Raw genomic sequence first — 24828 nt, forward strand, 5'->3', positions numbered from 1 at the left:
ACAAGGTTGCAGCTCCAGCTGGGCTAGTGATGGTGGGAGAGCTAGTGTAAACCAATCATTCGTGTTTCAACCATTGTGTCATCTTTATCTGCTCTGAGCAACGTTGCACAACACAATGTTTATAATCCTAGAAATATAGGGCTGGGAGGAACCTTGAGAGATCATCTATTCCAGTCCCCGACACTGCAGTAGGACCCATTAAACCTAGACCATCCCTGACAGGAGTTTGTCCAATCTGTTCTTAAAAACTGCTAATGACTGGGATTCCTTGGAAGCCAGTTCCAGATCTTGACTGTTCTTAGAGTTAGAAAGTTTTCCTAATAGCTAACCTAAATGTCCCGGGCCGCTCCCACGGGCTAGCTACACTGATGCTCCCATTGTTGCTATCATCACTGGTGCTGCAGTGATGAGAAGTTTTAGGAAGCAATGTAATGTAAACCCAGCCCAGGTGACTCGAGGCAAGTCACTTATGGCCAGGTTGTCAAAGGTATTCTGGCTAAAGATGCAGATGGCACCTAATGGAATTTTCAGAAATACCCAAGCATCTGACTCCTGTTGATTTAAAATGGGAATTAAATCAAACTCCTGTTGGTTTAAAAGCACCTAGGCATCTATCTGCATCTTTAGGTGCCTAAATCCCTTTAACAATATGCCCTTTAACCTCTGCTGTACCTCAGTTTCTCCACTTTGAAAAATGGATAATAAAATTAGCTAACTCACAGGGCTGTTGGGAGGATGAATTACTAAGCGGCTGAACAGAAATCCCAAGCATTAAGGCTAAGGTTTACAAAAAGGGGGAAGTGGGCTAAAGGAGTTAGACACCTCATTTCCAGTGGCAGCCAGTGGGAGTTGGGTACCTAATGCCTTAGGCCCCTTTGCAAATCCCAGCCCAATGTGACATTGCTTGATAATAAGAATACAACAGACAGCAGCTTAACAAGGCCATGTCACAACAGCTAAGTAAAATGAAGCCTCTTTATTGACATTTAAACAGTTTATAAAACCATGAACAAATGCACTGATCAAATAAATAGAAATAAATAAACTGAACCCATTGACCCTTTTGACCAGTGTAAGGTCTATATATTAGCCCATATTTTTTTAATGTCTCCTAAATACATGTGCAGTACATAGGTGACTGTTAGCTGCAATGTACATTTTCCTTCACTTAAAGGCTGTTTAAAAAGCTCAGCTTATGTTATAGGTGAATAAAATGAATGGCTGCTCTTCAGCATAATGCATTAAAGCCGTGGAAACAAAACTTCTGTCACACTTAAAGAGTCGTTTATAGACTGACGGGTTATATAGCAGTAACAAGCAGTGACAATGACATCATGGAAGCTGTTGGCTAAGAAGAGTGCGACTTGAGATGCTAGTCACCCTTCAGAACATGCCCCATTCCTGACAGGAAGGAGTCAGTTGAGGCCATTGAGATTAAGGCTCCAATTGCTGTTTTCACACACATGCTGCCTTTCGCCATTTGGTGGATTTGGACAGGTCCACATTTTCCTACTGAAACAAATTCTAGGGCGGTGATTTCACCACTTCCCTCCCCCCTAGGGTTTGGAGGACAAGCAGGCAACAATTTCCTCAGCTTGTATTAAAGTCTGAGTTATAAACTGCAAGTTGTACTACAGCCCATTGGGGAGGCTGCTTTTTTTTTTCAAGTAGATTAGAAAACTCATTCGCCCCAAAGCTAAATGAAGAGAGAGCACAAAGAATAATAGCTCGTATTTATACAGCATTTTCATCAGTAGATCTCAAAGTGCCTTACGAAAGAGGTCCGTAGCATTATCCTTCTTTTGTGCCTGCAATTCATTCCAGGCAAAAAAATTCAACTGGAATTAATTTGGGGCAAAAATGTTGGCATTTAAGATGTTCACCTGGCTGATCTGAGGGTGTATTTACACCAACTGTTAATTACAGCTGCATAATTAAAGGCCACTTCTAAAAAGTCAGGCCCTTAACTGTCATTTTGGAGGAAAGTTGAACATTGGTATGGCAAGGCTGAAGTGTGGAGTCCTTACACAAGCAAAACTCATTGAGTGATGAGACTCTGCAGAGGTGGAGAGGTCTGCGCACATGGGATAATTTGAAGGCTAGAGGTCAAATAAGGGTGTCAGGATTTGACACACCCAACCTATCGTTATATAGCGAGATTTTTATTGGGAAAATGTTTTCAAAGGGTCTGCTTGCCTTAGCTCTTACAAACTTATGCTAACATGGTGCTGGGAGCAGTTTTACTCAGGGATAAATCAAAATAACTCTTCCTCTGCGGCTAAGCTCAGTAAAATCGCCTTTGCAGTGTTCTCAAATAGGGCTGCTCTGTTCTGTGCCTCTCCTTTCTTTACCCAGTGTCCATAGATTCTAAAGGCACAGGCGTCAATCAATTTGCGAATGGGTTTCAGCGCATAGGGGTCTCGCATCACCACCTCCTTGGTAACTGGCTTGACGTTGCGATAGCGGTAGTAGATGCGGACCGATGCCAGAACTGTCAGGCAGATGACCTGAAACGAAATATAACCATTTCATGTGGAAAGGCAAGTGCTTTGCAAAACTGGACTTAATCACCAGGCTATCAATGTAAACTGATTCATTAACATAAGAACGTAAGAATGGCCTTAGTGGTCAGATCAATGGGCCTGCTAGCCCAATATCCTGTCTTCTGACAATAGCCAGTGCCAGATGTTTCAGAGGGATGAACAGAACAAAGCAATTATCAAGTGATTCATCTCCTGTCATCCAGTGGCCCAGTCCCAGCATTTGGGTTAGGGTTAGAGCATGGGGTTGCATCCCTGATCATCTTGGCTAATAGCCATTGGTGGACCTCTCCTCCATGAGCGTATCTAATTCTTTTTTGAACCCGGCCTTCACAACATTCCCTGGCAATGAGCTCTACAGGTTGCTTGCATTATGTGAAGAAGTACTTCCTTCTGTTTGTTTTAAACCTGCTGCCTATTAATTGCATTGGATGAACCCTGGTTCTTGTGTTATGTGAAGGGGTAAATAACACTTCCTTATTCACTTTCTCCACACCATTCATGATTTTATAGACCTCTATCATATCCTCCCTTAGTTGTCGCTTTTCCAAACTAAACAGTCCCATGGTTTTTACTCTCTCCTCATATTAAAGCTATTTCACACCCTTAATCATTTTTGTTGCCCTTTTCTATACCTTTTCCATTTTTAATATAACTTTTTTGTGATGGAGCAACCAGAACTGCACACAATATTCAAGTTGTGGGAATACCATAAACTTATATACTGGCATTATGATATTTATTGTCTTCTTAGCTATCCCTTTCCTTTTGGTTCCTAACATTCTGCTAGCTTTTTTGATTGCCCCTGCACACTGAGTGAATGTTTTCAGAGAATTATCCACAATGACTCCAAGATCTCTTTCTTCAGTGGTAACAACTATTTTAGAAACCTTCCCCGCCCCCCTCCCCCAATCATTTTGTACCTATAGTTGGGATTATGTTTGCCAATATGTATTAGTTGGCATTTAGCACCGCCAAATTTCATCTGCCATTTTGTTGCCCAGTCACCCACTTTCGTGAGATCCTTTTGTAACTCTTTGCAGTCTACTTTGGACTTAACTAGCTTGAGTAATTTTATATCATCTGCAAACTTTGCCACCTCACTGTTTATCCCTTTTTTTCAGATGATTTATGAATATATCAAACAGCACTAGTCCCAGTACAGAGCTTTTGGGGCCACCACTATTTACCTCTCTTCATTCTGAAAACTGACCATTTATTCCTACCCTTTGTTTCCTGTCTTTTAACCATTAACTGATCCATGAGAGGACCTTCTCTCTTATTCCATGACTGTTTAGTTTGTTTAAGAGCCTTTGGTGAGTGACTTTGTCAAAGGCTTTCTGAAAGTCCAAGTACACTATATCCACTAGATCACTCTTGTCCACATGTTTGTTGATCCCTCTCATTCTACAAAGAGGGAGAAGAGGGTGTTTCTTAGAAAGATTTCTGCTTAGAAAGAACATGGCAACAATATTGTGGTTAATAAAGAGCAATAGGGATGCCTAACTTTCAGAGAAGGTTTTAGTTCTTTGTGAACAGTGTAAGAAATGTTATTTTAAAGTGACGATTTAACCATTGCACTTCAGTCTCAAATGTTTAACCTAATGTTATTACAAGTAACACCTGAGATTCCTATAACTGTGAGGGGGGAGGGGTGTAATTGTCTGTTTTTTCTACTTTGGCCCAGATTCTCAAAGGTATTTACGCTCCCACTTTCAGTGGAGAATGTGGGCCCTTGTGCATTTGACAGCACGTTGCACAGAGTCAGTTTCACTGTTTCCCTCAGTGTAGCCAGTTTTTCCTGTCATTTGTGTGGATCTATCTTTGGAAAGTCTTCCTTTTCCTGTCCACCGAAAGATCACCTTTTCCTTGTTCAAATCTTCCTGTGTAACACACTTCTTCCATTAAGCATTTCAGTGATAAACCCACTAGGATATATAAGAAAATAAAGTACATGGGCACTGCTTTGAGACTGACCTTCCCCTGATTGTCTATAGTATATTAAGTACCTGCACTGTATTGTCTCTCTAAACGCTAATATATCAGATAGACCCATTTTGTTTAATTCCTACTATTTTCCAGTGCATTCGAGATGAATCAAAGCTACAAAATTCAGTCCCAAAGTTTGGATCCATAGTTATGGTTTGGGCCCATCTTTAAGAGCCTGCTCCTTCATCATTAACAAGTGAATCAGGGTTGGCGCCTGTGTCTATTGATTATGATCAATAAATAATAAGCCAGCTGAAGGCTTTATGCGATCCCCCACCTAACGTGTTTGAAAGGTCACTGGCAGGCAGTCCTGATGGAAGGGTTCAAGAACACCCTCAGTTACCTTGAACTTCCTGAAAGGGCTGAAGTACCGCACTTCCTCCACGACGTATTGCTGGAAGAACGGGTGTGCCAGAGCATCGCTGACTGTGTAGCGCTTCTGAGGATTCACCACCAGGAGCCGAGAAATCTGCAGGAAGGCACAGTCAGACGGATTGGCACAGACCGACGTGCCCCTCTCTCCTTATTGTTCCCCGGAAGCACTTGATTGGGTTTCCCCACTCCTGGATTCTTGTCTTACTTTGGTTCCTCGGGATTCAAGATTGTATAAAAAGAGCAATGTCTAGAAATGCTTTGAGGGTTATTTATTGTTTGTATGACAGCAGAGCCAAGAGGCCCTACCCAAGATTGAGGCTTCATTTCTCTAGGCACTGTACAAACACAGTAAGAAACTGTCCCTACCCTAAAGAGCTTACAATCTATACACACAGGACTGATAAAGTGTGGGAGGGGGAAAAGGGGCACAGAGACTATACGACCTGCCCCCGGTCACACAGGACAGAACCAGGACTAGAACCCAGCTCTTAGAATATCTATGCTATCGCTGCATCTGCCTGGCCACTCCCCCCCACTAGTAAAGCCTGAGAGACCTTCCCAATGTCTCCCGTTCCTTCCATGGCAGGTAAGCGCTCACCAGATCTTTGACTGTGTCTGACTGATCATCCCACTCCGGAGAGCTGAACTGGTAATTCCCGCTCATGATCATCCGCAGCATCAGCATCTGCTTCCGGTGCCAGAAGGGCGGGGAGCCAGCCAGCAGGGTGTACATGATCACGCCAGTACTCCACCTGCCAAAGGCAAACCAGAGCAGTACCAGGCCCCCAGGCATATCTGTTAGTATCACTCATGACAACGAAGGGTGTTCAGCTTGTCAGAGAAGTAGGGCCAGTTACAAAACTGGAATCCAGAGCAGGGTTGGGCCTACCCTGGGGTGTTTGAACCTCACACTATGTCAAGCCAGGAAAGGGGTTAACAACCCTGGTGGAGGGTTGGTGGAACAGGCCACAACTGTGAAAACTGCCTCAGCTGGTAATTAGGAGGGAAGAATTCCCTCATGTGGGGCTCATTGGGAGGCTAGAGGCTGCATGGAAGGAGAACTAAATGATGACTTTTCCCTGGGTGGGAAAGGACAGGACGCCAGAACAGAAGCTGAGGAGGAAGAAGAGTGGAATAGCCCTCCTTGCTCACCAGAGACATGCTAACCCAAGGAAGCTGTGAGTTATTCGGGACCTGTCCTGATTTCACTGCTTTAGGAAGGGAAGTTGCTGTGGGAAAGTCCTGGTGGGTCATGAAAGAGAGGGATATTTTGCCTTTCAGGCCTATCACTGGTAAAGCCCCATATGCCCCCAACCCTATCTTTGCAGTGAAGGAGTCAACTAGCTGGCCTGTAATGCGGTGTGAGTCAGGCGTCCACACCCTACAAGGCCCTGCTCTCTGTGATGAGTGAGCTGGAGTCTGTTGATCTGTCACAGGCTGGGCAGCCAGGAACAGGCACAGCAAATGTCCTTTGCACACATGAAGCTTGTCAGGTATCTGTTTACAGTTACTAATCTGCACAGGCCTGGCCCTGTACCCATTAAAGTCAGTGGCATAGCTGCCGTTTACTTTCCTGGAGACAGGCTCGGGCCCTAGAAGAGCATCGTTTTCATGTCTGACTGCTCTCTCGGTGGGGGTATAACGCACAATTTCAGGACTCGTGAGTGTGAAAAGGCAAAAAACCATTTTGGGCTCTCCCTCGAGCACAGAGCGCTGTTATTAATGGCCCTTCATGCTTTTCACCTAAGTAGCACTAAGGCCTGCGTTGAATTCAGTGGAAGTTAGGAGACTAAATACCTTTTATGGAGCTAGACTTGTATGTTATTCACCTTCAAAGCACCTGTTAACTAATCCTCACAACACCCATGACTGAGATAGGTAAGCAGGGTTGTTATCCCCACGGTATAGATAATTGATAATAAATAATACTACTTCTTTAGCGCTGTACACGCACATAATAGGCAAAGATAAGGAAACTGAGGAAGAGAACTTCCATCAGAGGTGGGATTAGAGGTCTGATATTCCTGGCTCTCAGTCACATGTGCAGACCACTAGCCCATGTCATTTGTTCAGTGCACCATTTAACCTCCTCTTTGGCCCCAGCCAGTTGTGGCTGGTATTCATCTCTCTTATTCTTGGAGACTAATTTGCATGAGCGACTCTTGCTTTTCCCATCACCCTAAAGCATGAGAATCTCAGAAGTAAACCCCAGATATTGGCTCCAGTCACTAGGAAAGTTTGTCACTACATATGAATGTTCTACTTACATGTCCACTTCCTTTCCATACCCTGGATGATCCTTATCCATGGAGCACTCTAATATTTCAGGAGCTAGATAGCCAGGAGTGCCACAGATTTCTGCAAGAAAGGGATGGAACTTTTCACTCTAAAATCAGTGAATGTGCAGAGGTTTGTACTATCCTGTAACCTAGAAATAGCTATTCACTGCTAGGACGCTGCTGGACAGAATGTATCCAGGGTGTGTTCTATAACCCTTAGCTACGCATCTTGGGGCTCTTGATATTTGACTCCCCTCATGATCTATACTCTGTAACGTGGGTAAGGAGAACAGTGACCAAGCCAAACACTCATTTGTGCCTTATGTAACCTCATCCCAATGGGCTATGAAATAACTAGTTCCTGCAAGTAACATTGTGACAGAGAAAGCTAGTATAGGATGACACAGGAGTGTGTAACTAGAAGCAACTAGTAGAAATTGAGAGAGAGGGGAAAATTTAGGATGCACTTCCAGACAGGGAGCCTGTGAAACTGTCTCCCAAGGGAAGTGGTGGAAGCCCCATCAGTTAAGACATTTAAAGCACAGCTTGACAAAGTACTGGAGAACAGACTGAAGGAGCAAGGCTGCACTGCCCAGGGGAGAGCGTAGAGACTCTAGGTCTTCTCCCGCTCTGATTGCTGTGATCAAATAATCATCTCACCTTTGAGCTTTTCATCCCTGTTCAACTGGCAGGAGAAGCCAAAGTCCATCAGTTTGATGTTCATGTCATCATCCAGGAGAATGTTCTCTGGCTTCAGGTCTCTGTGGACGATGTTCATGGCATGGAGATACTGGATCACCTGCAGCAGAACGCGCATGATCTTCCTAAAGGGGATGATGATGATGGGGTGGGGGAGATAAGTCCTCTTTCAGCCAAGCAACTCATCCAAAAAGAGATCCCAGACCCTCTTCTCCTTTCCCCACAGACAGCCTGAGAATGATGGAGACACCCTTAGCTTGTCCTGCTTCTAGGCAACGAGAGGAGCGCTGTAGCTCTTAACCCTGGTGTCTGATTCAGTATCCTGATAGCTAGCTTTGCCACACGGCCCTAGGAACAGACACTGATCGTCCTTGTCTCCCATTGTGGAGTAAAAGGTGCCTGTAAATGCAACCCCTTGCATTTCTGGCAAGTTGCCAGCTGAGAGCAGCAATTTTGGGCAACCTCAGGAACAGAAAGGTGTGAATTTGGGGCCGCAAGGATCCCCATGTCAGACCTGGAGACCTTCTTGGGGTGCTTCAACTAACGGGTCCAAAGTGCAGCTGTCTGTCCAGGCAGAAGCTGGCTGAACCAATTCAATCTCACCATACCTGGTTTCCTTCTCACTTAAGGTGACTTTCTCTGTGAGGTAATCAAAGAGCTCCCCTCTCTTCATCCTGTGTTTAGGAAGAAAAGGCACTTAAAGATGCTGGCCTGGAGTCACAGCCACAATGTAAAATGGCAATAAAATCCTTTAGAATCAGCCACTACCCTTTAAAGTGCAGCTACAACCCTGGAAAAGGCCTAAGCGGCTCCCTGTTCTTTGCATCTCCGTGACCTCAAGCAAATCAATTCACAAGTAAAAAGGAGTGGATTTTCTTGCCAGCCCCCTACTCTCACCCTAAGATCAGAGAGTCAGGCTGGGTTCTCTCTGGTTCTTGCATCATCACCAATAATAAAGGTTTTGCAAATGAACTTAGTTAACAACACTACTGACGCAGGGCCGGGAAAGAACCCAGATCCCTCTTCTGGATTATTTTTTACTTAAAATGAGGAAGTCCTTTATTTTGGTCCCTAAAGGGCACAGCTATGACTCCAAACACCCACAGGGAGTAGTTTGGTGTATAAGAAGCTGCCAGTTCTAAATGTTGGTTCTCTTGCCTTTTACATCACAGACATAATATGAAGGAACCCCCAGGGGCACAGTGGGGTCCAAGTTACCATATTAGTGAAAATACACAACATGCAAGGCATCATTACATATGTATGCTGTTGATCTGGTTGGGTCCTGGCAGCTACTAAAACATAGAACACTATGAGCCCCACTAGAGGCTCACAAACTATTTAAAGGAATATTCCCCTGTTCTTTTGCACTACAAATAGTAGTTTTTATGACCACCCGCACACTCAAAAATATGTATTTAGTGGTTTCTAGATTCTCAGCCCCTCACAAACATGAATCGAGTTATGCCCACAAAACCCCAGTGAGGCTGAGAGCATCAGATGGGGAGCTGAGGCCCAAAGTAACTAAAAAGAAATTTAAATTTCTTTTTAGACGTGGCTTCCCTGGGTTGTGGGTGTCTGCCTGCTGGGTGCTGAGCTCCAGACACCTGGGGCCTGATCTGAGTGCTGAGCACCTCTGTAAAAACTCCCCAGCTGACCCCCAAAAGAAGCGGGGGCACCTGCTAACTCTGAAGCTCAGGGACAAGCTGTCTCAAGTTGGGCACCCAAAATTAGATAATTAAGTTATAGGTGACTTGCCCAAGACAACACAGGAATTTGGTGGCAGATCTCCTGAGTCCCATTTGCCAGTACTGGTTAACCCCACACCCACCCTGGCTTCATCGCCATTGAAGAAGCTGATTCTCTAAGCCAGAGCTGCTTTCCCTAGTGCCCTCACATCACGAGAGATGCTGTCTAGGACCTAAAAGTTATTTGCCTGATACACGCAGTGATTTTTGTATGTTCTTTTAACCACTGCAATGAATTAGCTTTTGGAGCTTTCCCACAGGAGGCAGATGTTTTTGCTTAGACTGCCCCATGGGATGCATTGAGATCCAGGGGCTCTTCTGCCCCGGTTGGCTCCAAGGCATAAGATGGGTTAATTCAGCAACTTCAGAGCAGACACCGAAGGGCTCCCCTCAGGGCCTGTCCATGCACAAAGTTGCACTGGTTTAACTGAATTGGTGCAACATCACAGGGTGAGTTAAATCAGAGCTAAGCCACAGAGCTAGCACCTTTCCCGCGCCACATGGTTACTTTCTAAAGAGCTGGCTGAAACCCTCAGCCCTGACTGATGAGACGTTGAAGCGTGACACAAGACACAAGATACTTCTGGGGCTGCAGATGGGGGCTGAATGTATAAATAGACTCCAGGATCTATGACGGCCCTCGCCAAAGGTTACAGGGAAACCTGAGCAACCGCGCTCACGCAAACCGAGAGGAGGGGGACTGCCTGTGCTGCCGGCTGCTGGGACAGCTGCAGCCAACGCTTGTCTGGCAGGGGAGGCTGCAGCCTTGGCAATGGGGAGACTGTCCGTGGCTGTGCAGCGTTGAGGACTGGCACGGGGCGATACATTGCAAAGTGCTGCTGGGTGCCTGGTGTTGGCCTGGGTGCCTGTTTTGGGCTGGTGTGAAATTCCATTCACAAATGCCCCTTCGCAACAGTTGCTGGAACAGACACCACCTGCCTGGTGTCTGCTTATGGGAGATCGACGCTCACTTCTCATCTAACCAGCCGGCTCACTGTGTATACAAAGAGAATTGCCATCTATCTGAAGCCCCTGATAGATGGGGACGAAGAACAGCAAGGTGGGGACGGAGACACTAGCTGAACCAACATCCTAGCGAGCAAGGCTGCCTTCATTCTGAGTCTCAAGTGAGGTCTGGCCATCCCCTTCCTGGCTTCGTTTCTCCCCTCAGTTAGACCCAGGGCCAGGGATTCCCTGTTTCTAGCCTGCAATCTGAGGCAGTACTGGAGGGTGCCTCTGTGTTGCCCCCTCTCAGCCAAACTGTTGGGGCCCCTCATGTAGCAGAGAGGCAAACTCGAGGGAAGTGTTCTCCGTGATCCTGGCTAAGTGATAAGTCCATTCTGGTGCCTGATCAGCTGTGACCCTAGTATAGTCAGGCAGCAAGGTTCCAAGATTAGAGCATGAGAAATTGTACCCAGGGCACTTATTTCTACCTTGGCTACAGATTTGCTATGTGACTTTGGGCAAGTCACTTACCCTCTCTATTCCCCCAGCTGTAGAGTGAGGGTGACAATACAAGCTTAATGCACTTGGCTTGTAAAACGCTTTGGGATCCTCAGGTGGAAGATGCTAGGGAAGTGCAAAGTGTTATCATAGTTTCCCTCTGTCATTGACTTTACACATTTCACCTCCTCTCACTTGGGCCCGGTGACCACTCTGGTGATTGATTTGCCTGCGGTATGGACGGCGGGAACAGCTACGTAAAAAGAAATCTGCCTTCAGCTGCTCTTTCGCATTGTGCCACATTCCTAACCTAACACTGCTTGGCACAAGCTACTTGATAGAACAACTCTTCCCTCGGCCAGCTGAAGCTGGCACCACAGAGATGTGAGCTGATTGCATTGCTCTTTTGACAGATTCATTTGCCTCTGTTATCAAGCTGGATCCAAACCAGAACCCCAGTTTGATCAGCCAGAGTTTCAGGGTGTCCAAGAGTCAGACCAGATCAGGCACTTGGGAGCCTTTCTGCACTGGCCGCTTGGTTCGTGGTGCACATGGCACCTGGTTTATTTTATGGAAGATCACATCCATTGCCTCCAAGGTGCTGGGGGTTAGAGGTAATTGGCCGGCACTTACTCCTCCCCCCACCTCCCAACCCTACTGTGGCTGTGTATGAATTGAGTGCTGGGGCGGCTGGCTGTCTTCTGCTTCCATTGAGATGACAAGGAGCAGGAAGTGCTCAACACTCCGCAGGAGCCACCCAATACTTTGCTGGGTTGGGTCCTAAACCGAGTGGCGCTCGGTTAACGTTTGGCCAGGAGACCAAGGAAATCTCCTGTAGATTCACTGCCAGCAGAGGGGATCAGACCAGGAACGGCTTAGAGCTCTGGCCTGTTACATGTCTTGCATGTGTTTAAAGCCAGCCCTGCATGTTAACAGGCTACGGATGATCTGTTGCGAGGAGGGGGCACATGCCTTTATATTTTCAACTTCAGTTTGGTACAGTGACAACTAATAGAAAAACTTATAAATCCCCAAGGGCCAGATTTAGCTGTCAGGTAGATTACTGTAAACCCGATCGACTTCAGTAAGGTCTGAACAGGTGTAATTGAACAGAACGTGCCCCCACTGATCAGTAAGACAGACACGAGGATAAAAAGACCCAGCTGGTACTTACAGGTCAAACACCAAGAAGAAAAAGGTGTGAGATTCATAGCTATCCTTCAGCTGAACTGCAATAAAACATACATATCGACTATCATTACAGTGCAGTCATTTACGCTGGGCTCTCTATACGTGCAGTCAGACACGTTCCCTCCCCCAAGAGATTATAATCTACTGACTCCCTAAGGATGAAAATGTGAACTCCAATCTTGTTAGGTGGCTAGGTGCCCTGTGCTTCCACCGAACTCAATGGGAGCTGAGGGTGCATGACACATTGCAGGAGCCTTCCAGCACGTTGCTGGATGGGGTCCGAAGTAGAACTGAGCTTGGTTAGTCTTTGGCTGAGACCAGCAAGTAAAACCCAGGTGCTGCAGAAAGCAGCGTGGGTGAGTTGGAGAGGAGGCAATGTCCCAGCACTGTTAGGGATCACTGGACTACTAGAGGCCTCCCCTTTCAGATGAGATGCAAGCCAAAGTCCTGACTTCTTCTGCTCACCTCCTGGCACTAAAGGGTGTGTCATCCCAGTGGCCAAATACCTCCTGGGGCGATTACATTCTGCCTCTCTACAGATCACCGAATCCCTGAATCGCTTTTCCTCCCCCTTCCCCAAGAAGGGTGAAAAATTAGAACATGGGGTGTTTTCAGCTGACACCAATGCCAGCTTTGCTACCTAAAACTTCTGGCAGTAGGACTAGATTCCTGCCCTGCAGGGAAATGGATTCTAGCTACACCCCTTGTTCCCTTCATATGGCCCTTTCTCATGTCAGATCCTCTAATGGCACTACACTGGAAGGGACTTCCTGGGATCATTTAATGAGAAGCTAACCAATCCCAGGAATCAGCTAAGCAACCTTTTCACTTCCTAGACAACCTTCATCAAGCAGAACTGGAAACCTTGTCCTGGAAGTCACAGCCTGTACTTTTCAGAAGACCTGAGTCACTAACAAGTGAAACACACAACACCAGAGGTGTCAGGGTGGAATTTCAGGCTCCATATATAGTACAGGAGCCTGCAAACCAAAGCCAACCTCCTGAGGGGCCAAATGTGAACACAGCAGGCTCTGAAGCGAGGTTCTTGCCCTGTGTTAGTTTGCAGGTTTTAGCCACTCACAGAGCTTGTCTACACGTACAGTGCTGCACCGATGCAGCTACGTTTTTGTAACACTTAGTGAAGATGCTACCAATGCTGATGGGAGAGGCGACAGCTGTGTCTACGGGAGAAGCCTTCCTGTCGATGTAGCCCTGTCTACACGGGCAGTTAGGTCAATATAACTATGTCACCCAGGGGATGTGGATTTTCCACACCCTTGCGTGATGTATACTGTTTGGTTATACTGAGATAAACTTGTAATGTGGACCAAGCCACACTCTTTACCTTGAAGCAGATAGTGTCTGCCAACACAGTGATTTCCCTTCCCCCCCCCCCCCCCCCCCAAGAGCCTTGTCTTCAGTGAGCTTTGGTTCTGGGCCTAACACCTCCTCTAGTCTGTCTTCCCTGGCTGCAGGTTCCATGGAGTGTTGGGATCTTGCTTCCAGCAGGTGCTATGCTTTGCCCAGCAATGCTGACCGGCATTGTTATGGACCTGGGGGAAGTAGTGAGTAACTGAAGAGCTCACTGGTGTCCAGCTCGTTTAGGATTTGATCCCAGCAAGTTATTGCTATCAGACACCATCCAGTGGGCATCCACACTATATAGATCCTTTCCCTGTACAGATTTCAGCCCAAGGATTCAAAGGTGCTAATCAAAATCTGAAAACTCTTGTGAATGCTTAGAACAGAAGACGGGGAAGGCAAAGCCACTGATCAATTTGTTAACTTGGTGCCCAGTCAGACTAATGCATTGACTTACTGACATTGGGATGTCCTGAGACCTTCCGAAGGATGTCTATCTCCTTGATAGTGGCTTCCCTCAGCTCCTGGACCTCCTCAGGGGATAAATTACCAGCCGTGATGTCTATAATCTTAACCGCGTACTCTTGGCTGGTGGGTTTGTGAATGCACCGACGAACCACACTGCTTACCCCTCTGCCAGGACCAAGACAAAGAAAAGGTTGGAACAGGAGGAAAGTTTCTAGTTGGTTTCACTTCCTGGTTCTCATGCACTAGCACAGTACTAATGTGATGGAGCAAGGGAGTTTGGATCAATGGAAAAATACAGTGGTGTTCCCCAATGTTGGTTTGACTCCCCAAGCTGCTGCTGTGATACTGCCTATCTAGTATCTGCAGCTACCATTTGCAAATAGAATCATAGACATGGCTGGAAGGGACCTCAAGTGGTCATCAAGTCCAACCCACTGCGCTGAGGCAGAACCAAGTAAACCTAGACCAAACTTGACAGGTGTTTGTCCAATCTGCTCTTAAAGACCTCCTATGATGTGGATTCAACACTCTCCCGTGCAAGGCCTATTCCAGAGTTTAACTACCCTTATAGTTAGAAAGCTTTTCCTAATATCTAACCTAAATCTCCCTTGCTGCGGATTGAGCCCATTGCTTCTTGTCTTGCCTTTAGTAGAAATGGAGAACAATTGATCACCAACCTCATTAAAATACCCATTAATATATTTGAAGACTATTAGCAGATTCCCCCTCCAGTCTTCTTTTCTTGAGAACAAACAAACCCAGGTTTTTAACCTTTCCTCACTGGTCAGGTTTTCTAAACCTTTTAGCATTTTTGTTCCTTTCCTCTGGATTCTCTCCAATTTGTCCCCATCTTTCCTAAAGTGTGCCGCTCAGAATTGAACACGGTACTCCAGCTGAGCTACTTCACCAGTGCCAAGTAGACCAGAACAATTACATTTGTGTCTTGCATATAACACTTCTGTTAATACACCCCAAATTATTACCCTTTTTCACAACTGCATCATATTGTTGACTCGTATTCTATTTGTGATCGACTATAACCCCAGATCCTTTTCAGCAGTACTACTACCTTACCAGTTACTTCCCATTTTTGTAGTCATGCTTTTGACTTTTTTTTTCCTTCCTAAGTGAAATACTTTGCACTTGTTTTTGTTGAATTTCATGTTGTTGAATGCAGACCAATTCTCCAATTTTTCAAGGTCCTTTTGAATTCTAATCCTGTCCTCCAAAGTGCTTGCAACCCCTCTCAGCTTGGTATCCTTTTGTAAGCCTACTCTCCCCTCTATTATCCAAGTCATTAATGAAAATATTGTCTAGTACCTGATCCAGGACTGACCCCTGTGGGACTCCACTACATATGTCCAGCCAGTTAGACAGAAAACCACTGATACTATTCTTTGAGTACAGTCTTTCAACTAATTGTGTACACACCTAAGTGTAAATTCATCTAGACCATATTTTTCTTGTTTGCTTATGAAAATGTCATGTGGGACTCTGGCAAACGCATTACTGAAATCAAGATATATCATAGCTACTGCTTCCCTTCTATCCACTAGGCCATTTACTCTGTCAAAGTATGAAATTAGGTTGCTTTCGCATGATTTGTTCTTGACAAATCCATGCTGATTATTACTTATAACCCTATCATCCTCTAGATGCTTACAAATTGATTTGTTTAATAATTTGTTCCAGTATCTTTCCAGGTATTAAAGCTAGGCTTCTTGGTCTATAATTCCCTGGATCCTCTTTGTTTCTCTTAGTACCTATTTTTAAAATCTTTGCCTTTCGCCTACACTTTGGGACCTCACCCAGCCTCCAGGAGTTCTCGAAGCTGTTAGCTATTATCTTTGAGGTTGCTTCAGCTAGTTCCTTAAGTATCTTAGGATGAATTTCATCAGTACCTAAATATTCTTTAACCTGTTTTTTCCCTACTTTGGCTTGCATTCCTTTCTCCTGTGTTGTTAATATTAATTGTGTTGAGTATCCGGTCACCATTAACCTTTTTAGTAAAGATTGAAGCAAAATGGGCATTAAACACCTCAGCCTTCTTGATGTCATCAGTTATTAGCTATCACTCCCCACTAAGTAGAGGACTTATTCTCCTTCATCTTTCTCCTAATGTATTTAAAGAACCACTTCTTACACCTAGCAAGGAACATAAAAGGCAGTAACTCATTCTGTGCTCTAGCCTTTCTGATTCTGTCCCAATGTGCTTGTGTTGTTCTTTTGTACTCCTCCTTAGCATTTCATCCGTGTTTCCACTTTTTGTAGGATTCCTTTTTAATTTTTCGGTCATTAAAAAGCTCCTGACAGAGCATGTTGGCTTCTTCCTATCTTTCCTATATATACTGAAAATATGTCCTTTATAGCGTGTATTAAGGTGTTTCTTCCCCAGCAGAGGGGAGAAACTGATATCCTGCCAAACCAGAGATGTTTATCCCTCCATCTGTTGAAATGTAAATGGAGTATTGTCTCATTCAGAATCACCGGTCTGAGCTAAATGGAGATTGAACAGAAAGGGGGGGGGCTTTGTTTGGGGGTACACTTCATAGGTTCATTTGGACTCTAACTGGGGACCAGTGACAGCACTCTGTCATCCTGTGCTTGAGGAACTAATCAGGCAGCAGGATTGTATTAATGAAAGGGAACCCACGATGTCCTGGTTGGAAACACTGCAAGGAAGCTTTTGTGAGAAACTGCTTTCGCCAAAGGTTTTAAGTGTAGACTCTAAGGAGCGTGTTACACCTTTTTATGTTTTACATGTAACCATTTCTGTTTTCATTAACCATTCTCAGTATCACTTAAATCTTTGATAACAATCTTACGATTGTTTCACCATCCGTCTATTTCAATGCTGTGGTGGTATAAAGACCTGATCCTGACTCGGGCCAATCAAGCTGTGCGTACGCTGTTACCAGGTTCACTGTTCCCCAGGGAGTTACTGTGAGTGTCCAGTGACGGGGCTGGACTGTATGGGGGGGGGGGAGGGGGGAGGGGGCGGGAGGGGCACTTCAGAGGTGCTATGGGACTGGAGGACACCAAGTGTTAACCTGCAAGGCAAAGTAAGGGCTGGCAGAGCCCCGAGGAGATTGTTTGGGTGGCTAACAGACTGCGGTTTAGTCCCAGCAAGTCTCTCTGTAACTCAGTGATTCACAGTCCTGGGCACCCAAGACAGTGCTAGTAACGTAATGCCTCCGCACAATCTATAAATTATGGTAGGAGTTATTAGATGAGGGGTGTCTGCCAGCAATTTTTGCCCTAACCAGTCAGATAGGCCTGTTTCTCATTGTTAAGCAGCTTTACAATTCTTCTCCAGAAGCAGCCACGTCTCAGTATTCTTGGACTACTTTGTAAAATACTTGAGGATGAAAGTTACTATATCTTTGTTTATACATGGAACACGGGTAGGGCTAAAGCCTTTCTCACACGTAGTCCTATTCAAATCAGTGGGACTACGTGTGTGATTAATGCAAATAAGTTATGGCTATTCTGTCTACAGAATATTGGCCCATTGGAAGAAGTTCCACTTTACCTGCCCAGAATTTCCTTTGGCTCATATTTCTCATAAAATTCCTTGGCCGAATGCCAGTCTGGGAGCTCTTCCTCCTTGGTCATGTTTGGATCCTCGCTGCGCCCACTCTAAAGGCTTGCGTCAAGGTAACAAATAGCTAAAACAAGAAAACAGCAACGAAATAGTGCCATAGAAGTGTCCTTTAACCAGACCTTTAGTCTTAATTGCTAAAAACAGACCAGCACGTCTGTATGAATGGAGTTCCCACTGTCTTTATTTTATTCTAAGTCCTGATGTCTGATAGATCTCGGAACTGAAGACAGAGGCCCAGAGCTCAAAGGTACTGAAGTTCCTAATTACCACTGAAATAAATGGGAGTTAGGAGCTTACTGGGGATCTGGTCTAGAATCCAAACAAAACTGCATTCATCACTGTCACAGGACCAGGTCCATTCATTCTCCATATGTGCACGCACCGTTGAGGATGAGGTAGCGTGCTGCAGCGCTCATGGGAGTTGGCCTTGTTTCTGCTTCCTTCTAAAGACAGTAGAAAGTCAGGGTGGGCAATGCAAAGGGACAAAATGACAGGGAGCATTTCACTGATAGGGAAGAAGAACTTCCTATTCTGCGCCAGATTCAAATCCCATTGAAGCCAATGGAAATATGCTATTGACTTCACCGGGCACTAGATCAAACCTTTAATGCGTGCCATTTTCAAAGTGTCTCACAAGCTTGGGCCCCCATCCTGCTGGCAGAAAGGCTAATGGGCGGTCCTGCACTCAAGTTGCACCGAGTAGGCTGGCCCACCTACAGAAGGGGAGCTGAAAAAGGTGAAATTGGCCACGGGGGGGGGGGAAGCATGCCTGGCATTGCTAGTGAGCTCCAGTAGCAAGGGAAGCCCTGCCTGGGGGTGGTAGCCAACTTTTCCTCCCCCTCTAGTTGGGGCAGACTGATGCAATGAGCTTGATATGGGCAATGGACCCTGTAGGCCTGCTTCCTGCCTGAAGGGGGGACCTGGGCAGCACCTCCCAGGACTACAGACAAGTGAACTGTAGTTGGATTCTTAAAAGACCCCGGAAGTGAGCTGAACTCCTGCCAGGAACAGTGAAAATGGCCAGGGGTGGGGGCTTCCCTAGGGGGCCTGGGAGCATGAGACTCAGCAACAGTACAGTTGAGCCCAGGCTGAAAGTCAGCTGACTACAGGGCCTCCATTTTTGGGTTCCCAACTTGAGGGGCCTGGTTTTCAGAAAGGGCTGAGCACCCATTAACTGAAAATCAGGCCATTTGAAGATGTCTTAAGCTGGGGCCACCCAACTTTAAGGTACCCCAAATCTCTAGACACGTTTGCAATCTTGACCCTTCACTTACTGTCCCGTCCCTGTAACAACCCTCACAGCAGAGGGCTGCCGTTTATACAGGGATGCTTGTAGTAGCTCCCTGGCTCGCTCTCTCTCAGACCGAGGAATGCAGGCTCTGTTACCACAGCACTGCCTAACCTCTCGCCTGGAGGAAGCAATCGATTCCAGTTGCTGGTCATACTACAGGCCCTTTAAAATTCCTGCAGGAAGAATACCAGTGAACAACACTGCATTCGTGGGGAATGGCAGGGGAGGGCGATTCCTTCCTGTCATAAAGCAAGCCCTTTAAAGGGCCAGAACTATCACCCCCACTCTAGCCCCAGTTCAGTGGAGTGCTTACGGATCTGCGTGAGTCCCATTTACTCTAGCAGCTCAAGTGCCTTGCTGAACAGGGATAGTTGGCTGAACCAGGGCCCCACGCCTGGGGAGGAATAAAGGTAACCATCCTAATTTTACAGAGGGGGTGGGGAAGCTGAGACAGCGAGGTGAAGGAGCATGCCCAGGTGCACACAGTAAGCTGGCATCAGAAGTCTGGAGTTTCTGGCTCCCAGACCTGTGCTCAAACCACTGCTGCTTTCATGATCAAAGTTTTCAAAAGTGACTAATACCTGCCTTGAGCTGTGAGAAAGGGCCTGATTTTCAGAGGGTGGGTGATCAACACTTTCTGAAAACCAGGCCTTTTGAAATGTCTCAAGCTGGGCAAATCAATAAAAACTTCAGCAGCCTTTGGCTTACATGTCAGGGTCCTTTTGCAATAGACTACAGCACCTCAACAAGATTAGCTCCCTAGCTCTTTCTGAAGCCCCCATAATGCTGTAGCATTGTCAGCTTAATAAATGAAGCGTTAAGCCCCACAAAACTGCCTAAAGCGTTTGGATGTTTACAAAGCCATTAAAAAATTACTCTGAAAGGAAAAACAACCCAACTACAGTTTTAGATCTGGAGGACACCTGAGCTGCTGCTTGTGCTAGGAGGCTATTCTGCTGATGGGCATAAACTTCAGTTATGCTAAATGGAGACATTCAGATCTGCACTGCTCCCATGTCAGTGTTACCGAGCGCTGTGCTTACAGCAGATCAGTTTCATACGGTCAGGGTTTGGATAACAAGCTCTGTGTTGCTAAGTCAGGCAGTATCATCACTGTGGCATACAGCAGTTTTGAAATCAAATTTGCAAGAGTCAGTTGGGCAGCCCTTCACTTAAGGCTTGATCCAGTCGGGTGGTCAGCACCCGGCAACTTCCAGGCACTGCAGGGGGAGTTAAGAGTGCTCAGCACGTCCCAGGAGACATTCAGTGCTGGCTTACAAACTCTTTCATGTGTTTCTTTCTGTGTGAGTGCACAAAGCAGCCAGGTGGGTGGGGGAAATGAAGTTGCTGCTCCTATTGAAGTCACTACGTCGGGTTACCAACAGTCCCTATCCTATTACAAGGGACTTCCCTTATTTCTTCATCTCTGTACAACATCAGGAGTTTCTGAGAGCTGCAAAAAGCAGCAAGAAATACCCCTGGCAAATGTGAGTGTTGCTTATTATTATTTAATAATGATATCAGGAGGCGGGGTGCTAAGAAAAGCCTCCCTTATTTTTTAAATACAGTGTTGGCACCCCTCTGCTCCCTTGACTTCAAAGGAAGTAGGGTCAGGCCCTAACTGCCATAGGTGGCCTCTACTGTTTGTTTGCCTGCCCCGATTAGATGCCTAGGGACAGAGCTCTATGAGGAACTTGCTGTGCCCAGCATTCTTGAAACTACCCAGCCATTGCGTGAATGCTCAGCACCACTGGAAAAAACAGGCCTCTAATATACAGCATTTGGCATTAGAGATTATTTTTGTAAACATGTGCCAGAAAGCTTTGGAGTGGCTGTTCATCAAGTTGATTCCATGGCCAGTCACAGTTGGCCAGAGGGTCCCAATATTACAATTTTGCCTCCATGTTGTCTTTTTGTTTGACCTATCCGTAATGTGGTCATTCTGCTATAACAACTACAGGGGTGCTTGCATTTCTCTGCCGTGCATTCATATCATGTCCTCAAATGATGTCTGTCTTAGCCTGCTTCTATGAAACAAAAAGCTCTTCTTGAAGGTCTTCAGCATGTAGGTCTTGCCCTATGCTCCATTCTGGGTCACTTAATATCAGTCCGAATTATTTATGTCAGTGCTAAGGGTTGGACATGCTCCTTTATTGAATTAACACAAACACAGTTCAAGCGAGAAACATGGCCACTTCATTACAAAGGGCAGTCTGTCCCGTATAAGCTCTTTCAGCTGCTGTAGATAACATAAAAGTTAGAAAGCGCACAAGCATTATATAAACCCATCTCAAAGGCAAGACGGGGGATAGTTTTAAATAAGGGGGACAATCAGACAGAGAAAAGAGAACACGCCTCTGACAAAGCATCAAGAGGATGTTTGGGTGCGGCTGGTTTTGCCCCACCACATGAGGTGCTAGGGCCCTTCACAGCCGCACCATGCTGGAGTGCTCAACACCTTGCAGGCTGGGGTCCTAAGGCCTTTTAAAATCTTAAGGGTCTGCTTGGAGGACCGCAGTGGGAGCCGAGGGTTCTCAGTACCTCCTGGGAGATGCTCAGCACCTTGCAAGATCAGACCTTTAAGGTCTCTTTTGTCTGGCTAGATTTGTGGGGAGAAGACCTAGATTTGGTGTTCTCTGCAGTGGGAGGGCTTCCATAGACTGCAAGAGCTGCAGCAAGCTCTGGCCCAACCGAGCTTGTTTAAAATCCTCTGGCCCCTTTATAGGCAGTTGCTGTGAAGAACTAATACCAGGACAATCAAGTAGTATTTGTCCTGTAAAAGGAGTCAAATTTGTCAGGATGTTACAATTTAGCTAGAGAAGGAAAATTCCTTATCTCAGAATGAATAGACACAGAAAGCCACCCCAAGTCTGCATTTCATGTTATCCCTCTCCTCCCCCCATCATGTATTTTGAAACTTTGATAGCCTGAAATAACAGATTGAACGTATATATTAAATCCTAAAGAATATAGCGGATGCAGGAATAGAATTTCTCTGAACTGTTAGTACCAGTCTTTCTACTCTTGATGCATTTATTAAATAACGTACTTGGTAAAGGGAGAAAGCTCAATATTGAAAGATAATGGGCCAAATTCTACTTTGACACCAGTGCAGTAAATGGAGTCATTCCAGAGTTACACTGGCTTTACTGTAATGACAGCAGAATTTGACACAATCTATTCCAAAGGCATGATTAGAGAATATACTTTTGTTTCAGAACTCTTGCTGGTTTTAGCATGCACTAGAGGGTTTGAGAGAGGCTTTCAACTCCAACAAGATTACATAATTACTTTATGGTACCAAAAGGACCCAACATGCCACAGACATGTAAGAAAATAAGGCTCTCTGCCTTACAAATTACTACTGAGAATAATTTCTGCTAATCACTTGTAAAGTGCTAAAACATCACAACATATCAACGGTTCGTAGCTCTAACCTTTTGCTTCGTACACTCCCTCCCAGCTTCTTTTTTTTGTAGATTTACTCCTACTGCTTGTTTCCTTTAAAGAAAGCAATCTCTAGACACAGCAGATCCCTACTTACCATTAGCTCTTTGCAGATTCTGCCTTCTATTTTAGCCCAAATTTTCCTGGAGCACTAATGAGGGATCAAATGATCACAAAAGTCAAAATAAACTTGAACAATAAGGGTCTAAAACTCACAGAATTTTGAGTTTGACAGTAACAACCCAGGCTTCAGCTCTGCTGCTAACTCATTGCAGGTCAGCTTCTGTGTGAGAGCTGCAAAGCCAAAAATAAATTGCAGTGCAACTTGGAAGCAATGCCAGAGCCTCAGACATGAACGTACATTGCCCCAACATTCATTTAACGCCTGTTTAGGAGTGCAAGGTCAGGGAGAGCAACATGAATGACTACTTTGAGGTGAACAGAAACCATTCAATAGATAGCGGTGCTTTTGTGGGTCTCCTATATGTTACTGAGTCCCTCATCTCAGACCCTCCTGTGGTCTTTGAACATTTGTAGTAATTTATAAACTCAATCATGGAGAGAGGCTTCTTTGACCGTCTTGTACTCCTGTTCCCAACCTCTGAAATGGGTCACCCTGCCAGTTTTCCCCATTTCTTGTCTCAGCTCTTTCACTGCAGTAGATATGCTCAGTCCCTGGCATTAGGGATGGCCGGCGTACCACTTCAACTATTGTGGCTATTCTTGCCCTGGCTCCTACAAACACCTTGGGAACAACCACACAATTCCTAGGAAATGTCTATAGAAAAAGTAGTTGTGAGACTAAACTATGAAGTCCATGATGGGGAGGTAAGAGAAAATCTCTGCTTTAGTTCAAGAGCAAGTGCTCAGCCTACGAAGCCCCTTTTAAAGATACATAAATGTAAAGATTTTCACACAGCCCATTATGCAAACTGTTGCACTGCTCTAGACCTTTTCCCAATGTAAGTTTTCTTCCACTTACCTTCCAGTTCCTAATTCAAGAGTTATCCACCATTAATTCCACCTGCACCTTACCAATTTATAGTTCATCTCCTTCAGCCTAAGCACAAGCTGATCAAGTTTAAGCTTCCTTGTTCAAGCATAGCAGATTCTCTTACATATGTAAGAGGTATTATCAGATGAAGCAGTTTTTGCTAACACATGAAAAGCAGAAATGTGTATGATATGGCAGATGTAGTCTTTCCTCTAGCCTCTTTTGCAATGTTGCATAGAGTACTTCTCTTTATTTCTATCGTGCTTGCTTGTTATGGTTTAGTCAAGTAATATTTTTAAATATGTGCATTAGTAAAGACAAACTTCTTTCACACCAGGAAGTCTTGAATCAGATCTAGCCCTGGGACTTTTTGGGAACAGTCATGGTGCATGCTCATATATAGATACCTGTGGAAAGCAGGGTAATACATGCAGTATCAAAACCGGAAAGGGGGAACAATGAAAAGCAATTCACATAAAAACTACCTATTCTTCCATTTCTTTCCTCTGTGATGCCACCTGGAGAGTTCTGAGCCCTCCTATAAGAGCCTACTACTTTTTCCAGTTGTGAATAAGATTCCATTAATGGGTTGCACATAACTTACACAAGTATTTGGCAGGTGTTGGCATAGAATTTAAATGCAGCTGAATTTCACTTGTCATTCTTAGGCCATTTTAACAGCATCGACAGACACCCTCTAGTGGAGCAGTTAAGGAAGGTATCTTAACAGATAAGACCATAGTACTTCCAACTCTTTGTAGAGATGATTACCCAAGCATTGCATAGGTCCCTAGTAAGTGGTAGCAGTACAGGCTGTTACTAGCAGCACTAGTACCACCCTGCAAGATTCACTTGTTGCTATAAGAATATGGTTGACCTTCTGGTGAATGTTTCTTGGTAATCTTTTTCCTTGAAGTGGGAGGAAGAAAGGAACCTGTCACCATTAAGTCACATACTTGTTTCTGCTGGTCTTTGGATTCAGGATTTTGCATGTTCTAATGAATTGCACATTCTAGAAAACATCAACAGAGTATGATCACCATTCAGCTGTGACCTCCATTTTGCTGTACTGGCCATCATTCAGCTCTTGTTCAATGTAATAGCCTTACATTTGTTTTAGAATTGTTTGTTAATGAAAACTTTTGTGGATTTCCTGCAGCTGGGTTCCTCCCCCTATTTCATAAAGCATGAACTGATTAAGATGGCCTGGGTTCAGGCCATACCCATTGAACCAATTATGTGAAGAGTGATATTCTAATGAAGCATGATAGTTAATCCTTGGGGGAAAAACCTTGCTCTATTATTAATGATGTTAATTGCTTTAGTTGTTCAACTCTGGAGCTGCTGAGCTGTCTGGGGCCCATAGTGCTAATTTTCCTTCTTGTTTCCAGATACTTA

General features: G+C 45.2%; 1 protein-coding gene across 2 annotated transcripts; it reads right to left on the bottom strand.

Moving 5' to 3' along the window:
- Positions 1-961: 961 nt before the first annotated feature.
- Positions 962-23438, bottom strand: PHKG1 (phosphorylase kinase catalytic subunit gamma 1). 2 transcript variants are annotated; one of them, XM_067537947.1, is made up of 10 exons: positions 23419-23438; positions 17627-17762; positions 14084-14259; positions 12248-12302; positions 8491-8556; positions 7844-8007; positions 7172-7262; positions 5503-5656; positions 4873-4998; positions 962-2507 (listed from the first exon to the last, which is right to left on the bottom strand). In XM_067537947.1, exons 2-10 carry the CDS (start codon positions 17707-17709, stop codon positions 2256-2258), a joined length of 1167 nt encoding a protein of 388 aa, XP_067394048.1. In that variant the 5' UTR covers positions 17710-17762; positions 23419-23438; the 3' UTR covers positions 962-2255. The 2 variants fall into 2 exon arrangements, with proteins under 2 accessions (XP_067394048.1, XP_067394047.1); XM_067537946.1 differs by lacking the exon at positions 23419-23438 and adding an exon at positions 22534-22798.
- Between the last annotated feature and the right edge of the window lie 1390 nt (positions 23439-24828).

This window comes from Emydura macquarii, unplaced genomic scaffold, assembly GCF_026122565.2.
Source record: "Emydura macquarii macquarii isolate MOO-44397 ecotype Brisbane River unplaced genomic scaffold, CSIRO-AGI_Emac_v2 contig_450, whole genome shotgun sequence".
Lineage (NCBI taxonomy): Eukaryota > Metazoa > Chordata > Testudines > Chelidae > Emydura > Emydura macquarii.

Bases quoted from the DNA above. Each gene is read 5' to 3' on its own strand.
- PHKG1 (XM_067537947.1), bottom strand. From the start codon at position 17,709: ATGACCAAGGAGGAAGAGCTCCCAGACTGGCATTCGGCCAAGGAATTT. The intron at 8,557-12,247 runs GTAAGTACCAGC...TCCTAAACACAG, and splicing joins TTCTTCTTGGTGTTTGACCT to GATGAAGAGAGGGGAGCTCT. The intron at 2,508-4,872 runs GTAACTGAGGGT...ATTTCGTTTCAG, and splicing joins GCCCTTTCAGGAAGTTCAAG to GTCATCTGCCTGACAGTTCT.